The sequence below is a fragment of the Cicer arietinum genome, chromosome 1 (genome assembly GCF_000331145.2).
Source record: "Cicer arietinum cultivar CDC Frontier isolate Library 1 chromosome 1, Cicar.CDCFrontier_v2.0, whole genome shotgun sequence".
Taxonomy (NCBI): Eukaryota; Viridiplantae; Streptophyta; class Magnoliopsida; order Fabales; family Fabaceae; genus Cicer; species Cicer arietinum.
The window spans coordinates 52,347,317-52,357,364 of NC_021160.2; the positions used below are offsets into that span (position 1 = coordinate 52,347,317).

The 10,048-nt window shown below is 30.1% G+C and overlaps 2 protein-coding genes across 3 annotated transcripts in view; one reads left to right on the forward strand and one right to left on the reverse strand.

The window, feature by feature from the left end:
• LOC101499728 (uncharacterized) overlaps positions 1–1,216 on the reverse strand; it is a 2,399-nt gene extending 1,183 nt beyond the window's left edge. Inside the window, exon 1 of the mRNA XM_012715409.3 lies at positions 3–1,216. Within this exon, the coding sequence (XP_012570863.1) occupies positions 3–1,098 (1,096 nt within the window). The 5' untranslated portion in view covers positions 1,099–1,216. The remainder of the gene's footprint in view (positions 1–2) is intronic.
• Positions 1,217–4,437: 3,221 nt separating this feature from the next.
• Positions 4,438–7,551, forward strand: LOC101499420 (U-box domain-containing protein 51-like). Of its 2 annotated transcripts, XM_027335332.2 has the most exons (9): positions 4,438–4,533; positions 4,639–4,745; positions 4,911–5,008; positions 5,103–5,227; positions 5,316–5,492; positions 5,614–5,812; positions 6,002–6,109; positions 6,181–6,579; positions 6,682–7,551. In XM_027335332.2, the coding sequence occupies exons 2-9, from the start codon at positions 4,694–4,696 to the stop codon at positions 7,366–7,368; spliced, it is 1,845 nt and encodes a 614-aa protein (XP_027191133.1). In that variant the 5' UTR covers positions 4,438–4,533; positions 4,639–4,693; the 3' UTR covers positions 7,369–7,551. The 2 variants fall into 2 exon arrangements, with proteins under 2 accessions (XP_027191133.1, XP_012570858.1); XM_012715404.3 differs by lacking the exon at positions 4,438–4,533 and having other exon boundaries at positions 4,573–4,770.
• Positions 7,552–10,048: the final 2,497 nt, after the last annotated feature.

The window sequence follows — 10,048 nt, forward strand, 5'->3', positions numbered from 1 at the left end:
ACCACTACTTGAACTACCAATGCTATCTATTCTAACAAAGTCACCCTGCACCTTGAATTTCCATGCTGGAATTTTGAATGGCGGCGGTGGAGGAGGCGGTGGAGGTATTGAGATCAACGGCGACTCATTACCGGTTACCACTTTTTCTTCCAACACAGAAAAATATTCATTGTCGTTTGTTTTCGACATAGGCATAGATGAAACATGATGTTGCAGCTGAGAAACAGAGTTAAGTTTCTTCTGTTTGTTTTGTTTCAATGATAACAAATTATGAAAAGATGAAGACGGTGGTGGCGGTGAAGGACGTGATGAATTCAGCATAGTAGTAGCAGGTTCAGAATTCTGAATGATTTGAAAATTTTCTACGCTTTTATGTCTTTGTTTCTTCTTCTTTCCGTTCAAAGATGTTAACAACTCTTTTGTTGCACTTGTTTTTTTATTCTTTCTCTCTGCATTGTTATTTTTTGTTTTCACAATTGTTTCCGACTTCTCCTTCTTCTTTCCTTTGAAAGATATGTTAATGTTCTTGATGTTTGCTTCTTTCAAGTTCATGTCCAATCCACGGTAACCATTAACATGTGTATCATCGTTAAATCTCCACCGTTCATCGCCTGCGACCCACAAAGACTCTTGCCGGAGATCGGGGTAAGAGTTGAAACTCCTCAACCTGTTATATGAAGTTCTATCTTCTGAGTACTCATACCAAGAAAATGGTGGCATTTCTGTTTCCGGTTCTAGGTTTGGTTTCTCGTACTCTTGTCGCGTGTTTGTGTCTGAAAAGGTTTGATCTTCATAGGAACGCGGACTTTCATTGGTATTATTGTTTCTGCTAAGGAAACCACAGAATATGGCAAAGAGAACAAGCAGAATGTTAAGGGAATCCCAACTCTTCTTAACTGAATTTGGTCTGAAAATGTGAGATGTGAAAGATTGCAATGTTGGAACTACAACCAAGGCAAATGCAATTGTAGTTACTAGAAGAATTATGACAACAGTGCCGGAGGTAACTAATAGAGAGTATGAGCGGCTGAGGCGGCGTCGGTTGGCCCCACTGTTTTGCAGCCAGAAGGGTGGTGACATGTCTTCCTCTTCTTCCATTTGGTTTTTGGTTTGATGCCAAATGGTTGATGTTTTATTTTGAAACTTGGTGTGTGGAAGGAAATATGATATTCAATTTTCTTACAATGACATATATTGTGGAGTTGTTGCTTTGGTTTTGTTCTACTTTTTTGTGTTCTTTGGTTGCTTATATAGTGTTGGATGACATGATTAATTATTTAATAATAATAGTAACGTAACATGATGTGTTTGCCATTTGTTTTTTATTCATTTATATTTAGAGAAGTATTTTTCTTTTTTCAAATGAATTGATGAGATTGGTTGAAATGGAATGATAATATGAAAATAAGAAAATATGTATAACTTAATAATTGTTGGCAATTTAGTGGTGTTGGCTGTCTCAAGGGAAATGACAGCCAAATAGAAAATGGTGGTAAACTATGCCATGTGCCTTTAGAAATTGTCAAATTAAGGCTTGTAATAAGCTTGACTTGATCCTCAATTTTATTTGATATACTTGCAAATTATTACAAGAGTCCAATCATTGAACTAATACAATTCATACCATATCACGTTATTTGTCCATCAAGATTCATAGTATTTTATTCATTTTGAATTTGTTGCCAATTTTTTTAAATAATATATTTTCTCATCTACCCCCCGGATTTTGCTATTTATATTGTATTTATTGCTCTTACTTGTGAACATGACTTATAGTATATTAAATAATTAAGTAGTTAGTAATTATAACGATTAATGAGCATAAAAATATGTTATAGGTTGTATAGTATACAACTATACATTAGGGTGATGCGATAATGGCCATGCTTTTTGTGTGAGACAATCGAGTAAGTATCACTCAAAATTGTTGGAGTTAAAATAAATGGAGTGACGTAATTGCATAAACAGGGAAAGAAAAAAATGACAATGGAATGACAAAAGAATGATAATAGAACCTGATTTTTATGAGTTTTATTAATAGATAATAATTCGTTTACCCATAAAAAATATTGGTAAAAGTTTATGAAGAAATGTATCAAACATTACATTGCTTGTTTAATTAGATGTAGAAGGGAAACGCGTTTATGCAATGTTTGTTTTATGTCATCGTCATCAACAGCGTAGAGAGTCTTGTTTTATACTCTTTATGCTAAACAAACCAGCGTCTAAAAAATTGAATCCTGTACAATTCTTTCGCCGCAAGCCATCAGTTTATGATCTTATATATAGAATGACAGAACATTTTATAATAAGAAAATAAAAGGAATAATTGTTAGCAATTGATCAATGTCTAAAATTAGAATATAAAATCATCATTCGTAAGAAAATGTTTCGTAACATAGTGTTAGATTGAATATCATATTTTATATTGGAATTTAAGATGATGTACACCGGCGGAGTTTAGTAGAGACATAGGGTGACCACGACCATTCTAAAGTCATTTGACAATTTGTTTTCAATAAAAATTGTATGTATTAGACTTATAAAAATCAATAATATTATATGATAAACTCAAAAAAAAAAAATTAAAAAATGATTAAATTGATTTCTGTGTATGTTCGAGTTCAATCTAAATCGAACTAAATAAATTCAATCTTTTGTTGATTTGAGGATGATTTCATTTCAATTAAAAGCGATCATCAATATTTGAATAAAATTATTAGACTATATCATTAGTATTATCTTCAATATGTGTTGTCTTTAAAGATTTTTTTAATCATTTATATATTATTTTTCTTAATATAGTTTATATATTCTTGTCATTAAAAGAAATTTACGTAATTGTTTTACTAAAATAAAAAATTTAGTGTTTGTAAAATAATTTTTTTTTATATTTTTAAAATAAGTAACTTAATTTTTATTAATATAAACTTGATTGAGCTGAATCAAATCAATGTGTTTTTCATCGGTTTGGATTTAATTTTGTGAGAAAATTGTAAAAATTCAACCAAACTAGTTATCTTTTTTATTTACATTTTTTTCCTCTCCAAACATACAAAACAAAGCAATATGTTATATACCCTTAATTATGTCTCTCTTAACCTTGTACAATTTTTCAGTTCAATTTTGTCTCTCTTAAGTGTGTTTATATTGTAAAACAACATAAAATTATAATATACAATAAAATATTATATTTAATTTAATTTATCAATTAAAATTTTAAAATTTTGACACTTCCAAAATATTTGTTCAAACTCCGTCACTGACCGTCCATCTGTGTGCAAGTTTTAACTGTGTATCAAACTTAATAGTATGACACATTTGCTAACTCTTTACCACATATCTATAGTACAAAATTAATAATCTAAAATCATTTAGTATGTCAATGAAAAATTAAATTCAATAGTAGATTTTGTGATATAATTACACAATAAAGAATTATTGTAGGCGTCATACTATTAAATTTGACAATGCGGTGTTACACTAAATCATATATATATTTGAGGAGAAATTAAATTACATTTAAAGAGTTACATTCATTTAATAAATCAAACTAGATAAATATTTTTTAAGATTAAGTGTTGGATTAAAATTTATTATCATATAAATCATATATACGAACTTTGATAGTAGTATTCTATGATCATTTCCTACGATAAGATCAATATTATATGGAATTACAGTGTTGCCGTCAATTTTGATATATTAAATTCACATAGAAAATGATTATATTATTAAAGATAAAATTCGTTGATATGATAATAATTTTAAATTTAACAGTTAGATTTAAAAAAATATTTATCTAACATTATGAGTGAAATTTGGTTTCTAAGTGTACGTAGGGACAATGTTCTCTTAATTGTTAAGAGTAAAGGCAGAAAATTTGATACCTTCTAGTTTAATCAATTCTTTTGGCTGTAAACCTGTGTGCAAGAATTACTCTTTGGAAACTTTCGTGTATTGTGCAATTTTCTATGCTTTGTCATCTATTTATTTGGAAAAAGAAGTCTAATTAAAATAATTTATCATTTTATTATTTTAAAAGTAATTTATCATTGACCATACTCATTTTAGGGGGTGAAAGCGTGTATCCGAAAAACTTGATTGGGTGAAAAATGAAAAGGTCAAATTTAAATAAGTAGAACAGTAAAAATGATAAGGGTAAAATTGACATTTTGATTAAAATACGGGGTAGAGTATAAGGCAAGGGGTATAATTTTCTAGAAGGAGAGTGAGGTGAGCCCAAGGCCTAAAGTAAGAGCTTGTTAGTTCTCATTGAAAAAATTTCCAAAATTATGGATATATATCATAGGTTAATTAAAATTAAAATTGTTTTACAGTTAGATCCAACTCATGTATTTACGTAGTAGAGAATGGTCAACTAAATTGCATTTTTTAGGAGGACACCAAAGTTTTGTTATTATAAAACCAAATCATTATTGTTAACATGTAACAACCTTTTGGTATAATCCATTTTGATATTCCCACCAAAAATAGCAATAAAGGTAGTCAATGTTACCAAAATACAAATGTGTAAGTGTAACATATTTGTTATTAATTTCTTCTCTTAATTATTATATAGATTATCATTGTAAAATTAATTAACTTATTATTATCTAATGGATTCAAATGTTGAAGAAGGATCGACCGTGATCGCCATTGATACCGACCACAACAGCCGACGCGCCGTAAAATGGGCTGTGGATCACCTTTTAGAGAAAAACTCATCATGCATCCTTATTCACGTTAGAACCAAAACCTTCAATCCCAGTAGGTACCCTTTGTATTAATTAATATATATTGCATGCTTCCATATTTTGGAGGTCCATTTTAATTGTATGGAGAATTAGCTAGCTAAATATATTCATTTTGTGTGGTGTATCACTAATTAGTGGGTTTTATATGTGTAGATGAATTTGATGTTGTCCCTAAACAAGGTCGTGCACCAACCGAAGAAGAATTGCACAATCTTTTTCTTCCTTTCAGAGGATTTTGTGCTCGAAAAGGGGTAATTAGTAATTGAAATAATCATATGCTATAGTCATCATCATGATATATAATTAATTAATTAATTAATTAATTGAGGGTATATATTTTTTCAGATTATAGCAAAGGAGTTGGTACTTCATGACATTGATGTTCCAAGTGCACTTACAGATTACATGATTGACAATTCTATCACCAACATTGTTCTTGGTGCTCCTCGCTGGAATAATGCTTTTATAAGGTCAATTTTTAGCATATTTTATCTGCTTCTGTAAAGTTAATGTCATTAGGTTAGAAGAAACTAATTAACTAATGTTGAATTGATACAGGAAATTTAAAGATGTAGATGTTCCAACAAGCTTAATCAAGTCTCTGCCAGAATCATGCATGGTGCATATTATATCAAAAGGAAAAGTCCAAAATATTCAACCAACAGGTTGTTCCCAAAACATTACTATGACAATTTCTAGTCCCCAATCAAATTATTTGTCCAAAGATTTAAACAGGTATGTGCATTACTTTAAGTGTTAAAATAATTAGTCTCAAAATCAAGTTTAGTTCTTGCAGAATTTTTGTTGTTGATGTTTAGTCTCTAATTTGGTGATTTCGTCGTGCTCATTTGTTAAGAAAATCATTCAAACAAAGAATTTGGCGGCGATTAAGCAACGATGGGGGATCCTTTTGTCAAAACAACAATGCAAGACTAGTGCGATGTATGTCGCATAGAGAGACTTATCCATCAAGGATATCAATATCAGATGAAAACCAAAATGTTGTAGACAAGTCGCATATTTATGATAGGAGCAAATCTTCTAAAATGTTCCTAGTAAGTTCTGCATTATTATTTTAAATAACTGAGTAAATCATTTTGTATGTGACATCTTAGGAAAGTAATAATTTGGTGTATGAAATTGCTAGACTATATAGATTGCAAGTAAATAATGGACTTACTTGTATAACAAGTTTCTATACTATTTTTCATAAAATTTTCTCTCTTGATTGAGTTATCTTTCAGAATAGCATGGAGACAGAAAAAACCAGATTAAAACAAGAGAAGAAGAGAGTAACAAAGAAGTGTCGGTCAGCTTCGGTCGGTAGAGAAAGTGGTTCTGCAAAACAGATGGTAATTAATGTCATATTTCATATTCTACATCACATGGTGACTTTAAGATTAATGTCATGTTGTCATTTCAGGCAATGGAAGTTGAAAAGTGTAAGCAAGAAGAATGGAGCAGAGAAAAAGCTAGGCTTGTTGAACGGGCTGCATTGAATTTGGCAGAGGCAGAGAAGCAGAAAACTAGTGCAGAATTGAAGACTCAGAAGAGAAAACAAGAAGAAGTAAGTGGTGCGAATGAAGAAGCAGGAGGAGAAGAAAGAATGAGAACATTAAATGAAAGTGAAAAAAACAAACTTTTATTTAAGAGATACAATATTGAGGAAATTGAAGTTGCAATAAATTACTTTGATATTGATGGCAAAATTGGCGAGGGTGGATATGGACCTGTTTTCAAAGGTGTGCTTGATCAAGCTGCTGTTGCAGTTAAGGCCTTGAGACCTGACATAACCCAAGGAGAGAAGCAATTTCACCAAGAGGTAACCATTTCATATTTGAACTGCGTTAGCTATTTAAATTGTTGTTGAATTTTCATTATAATATTAAACTGGATTCTTAATCTTAATGGCTCCAATATGCAGGTCCTTGTTTTGAGTTCCATAAGACATCCAAACATTGTAATACTTTTAGGCGCTTGTCCGGAGTACGGATGCCTCGTGTATGAGTATCTAGAGAACGGAAGCTTAGAAGACCGCCTTTTTCAAAAAGACAACACGCTGCCAATTCCATGGAAAACTCGATTCAAAATAGCATCAGAGATTGCCACAGGCCTTCTTTACCTTCACAAAACAAAACCAGAACCGGTCGTGCACCGCGATCTCAAACCAGCAAACATTCTCTTAGATGGAAACTACGTAAGTAAGATCACCGATGTTGGTTTGGCAAGGCTTGTTCCTCCTTCTATTGCCAACAAAACAACTCAATATCACAAGACAACTGCGGCCGGAACATTTTGTTATATCGATCCGGAGTATCAACAAACAGGACTATTAGGCGTAAAATCGGACATATATTCATTAGGTGTGATGCTGCTACAGATCATTACTGGAAAACCACCTATTGGTGTGGCTCATTTGGTTGAAGAGGCCATTCAGAATGGTACTCTTGAAGAGGTTTTAGATCCAAATGTGACAGATTGGCCTGTTGAAGAGGCTTTATCATTTGCTAAATTGGCTTTGAATTGTTGTGAGATGAGAAAAAAGGATAGACCGGATCTTGCTACTGTCATATTGCCAGAGCTGAATAGACTCAGAGATTTAGAACTATAGGACAGTGCAGGTTTGTGAATTAACTGAATATAATGACACCTATACTTGTGGTTTAATTTTGTGATGAACTTGGCAAAGGAAAAAACGCAATCCCTTTGTATAATGTATAATGTGTATATATTCAATATGTTGTTCGGAAAAACTAGAGAAAATGGTCAATAAAATGCGGAATGTTTTTTATCCCATCTATGTATATAAATAGGAAAATTAGAATATGTAATTCCAAAATATAATAATAATGACAGATAAATAAATATTAATATATACACCATAATTTTTAAAAAGTGTTTAGAAAGTAAGAGCATAGAACTACAAGATATTCCACTATGTAAATAAAGAGTACACTCAAGTTTCTTTTAGAAGCATTACAGAACAAGAATCATCAAACAAATATTATCCAACGGTGAAAATCAAAACAATAACATGACACATTAGTAAAAGTGGGTATAGCAAACTAAATTAAAGTGAAGGTAAAACTACTCATAAAACATATTAATAAATCTAAACAGAGATAGAAATAGCGGACTAAAATTCCAACTAAAAAAAATATCAGTGGTATCTAGGGATATCAATTTGCACCCGAGATTGGAGATCAACACAAGAATTGGGACGTAAGAGAAAATTCTCCTAAAAGAAGGTTGGAGATAGGGACAGAATCATGCGTGATCCCCGTCTTCGAGAATATTACAACAATATCTTTTTATAAATATAGAAATATCTACAAATACAAACACTTTTTATCATCTTATTATTATTTTTTAAACCAACATAATTTAAAACAAAATAACATAACTTATTACTTTGATTCCTATTACATCCAAAAAACAATCTCAATTAGAAAATCTCTCTCTGGGGAGAATGGGGATGGAACATGGGACATGTTGAGGGGTGGAGATGAGGAGTGGGAAAACACCCACTACCCTACCTCATTAAACTACTAGAAATTTGTTTTCACCTGCGGCCTTTCAGGCGGATTTAAGCAACATATCCGTAGGAAAACACATTACCTGCGGATATCTTGGGGAACCATATCCCAACTGTAGCAGCAAACTAAGGCATTTTCTTAAGATTTTAGATGCAGAAAAATCTGTAGTACTATTCCCACAAATATATTTCGTCTTAAAATCTACGATCCACATATATGAAAATCCGCAGGTAATATCGTATCAAAATTATTTTTAAAATGAAATTCACACGCTTACTATAAACGAGTTTTTTTATATTTTATTTATTTGAAAATTTCAACCAAAAATATATAAAAATATTATTATAAATACATTTTGAAAATATTTAATATTAGTCTTTAATTGAAATACTATTGCAATACTCCAAAACAAAATTTATATCATGTTTACAAATCAAAACTAAATATTAATTAAAGCATGATCCAACTATTATGATAATTCTAAATAAAATTTATATCATGTTTGCAAATCATAACTAAGTATTAACTAAAATTATGATTAAAAAAAAACTAAGTATAATCAAGTGCAAAACAAAAACAAAAACTCAATATGATCACTACCAATGCCATCATCTCCACTATCTTCATCAATTTCATTGTTGGGTAATGGTGATGAACTTGGACGAGAAGAAATCCAACAAATCGTAAATATTTTGCATGAAAAAATGTTAAATTTTTGTTGGTCTCGACCATCCATTGTCTTGTCGTTGCAAATTATATTAGTAGTTAGATGTACATTATAAAAACCAAATTGACAATGAATAATCAAATATAGAGACTATATACGTCATTAATGGAAATATCACCTATTGAAACAATGTTGTCACAAACAAAAAAATAGAAGTGACTATTATAATTGTCACCTTCACGGAATAAGTATTTATTTTTCACCTATTAATAGATTAATTATTTTAGTTCAAATCATAAGGATTTTGATATTGAAATACCATTTATATACATAATTTACAAAAAATTAGACATAAACATGGTACAACATAAACATAAACAATAGATATTTAAAATCCTTTACATATATGGTTAGAGATGCAATCAAGATTATATATAAAGAAAATAATATATTAAAAAGTATTAATATATCTTAAATGAGTCTCCATTAATTTATGAAATTAGTTCTTATAGTGCAATATATGTTGTAGTTTTAAAAAATAACACAATAACATGATTACTATGCTTTTAGAACAAAATCATGTATAACATCGCTAAAGAAAAACTTGTTTGTAGTGACGGAAAATATTTGTAGGTAAAGGTATATAAAGGATAGATATAGCACCAAAAACCTATACTAACTTTTCATAGTCAATATTTTGTTATACTTGTGATTTTGATGGTTTTGTGGCTGTTTGACAAAAAACTTGGGTTTTATTGTTGGTACAAATGACACCTCAAGATATGTTATATTCATTTTCCATCACTATAACTTTTAGTGATAGTTTTCATATTCAAAAAGAAGAATACAGAATTCCAACCATACATATTTTGTTAGTATAAATTTTAATAGTAGATCATAATTTGTACTATTCACAATTTTTATGTCTAGCTATAATATAATAATTTAGTATTTTATCCTACGAGATTAATTTGATTATAAATTCTTGCAAGCATATCAAATTAACAATACACAACTATTTCAATCTTATAGTATTAATATATATATATATATATATATATATATATATATATATATATATATAAAAA

Excerpts from the sequence above, each read along its gene's own strand:
- LOC101499420 (XM_012715404.3), top strand. The coding sequence starts at position 4,620 with ATGGATTCAAATGTTGAAGAAGGATCGACCGTGATCGCCATTGATACC. Across the intron at positions 6,110-6,180 it reads GTGGTTCTGCAAAACAGATG|GCAATGGAAGTTGAAAAGTG; the intron begins GTAATTAATGTC and ends TTGTCATTTCAG. Across the intron at positions 6,580-6,681 it reads AGAAGCAATTTCACCAAGAG|GTCCTTGTTTTGAGTTCCAT; the intron begins GTAACCATTTCA and ends TCCAATATGCAG.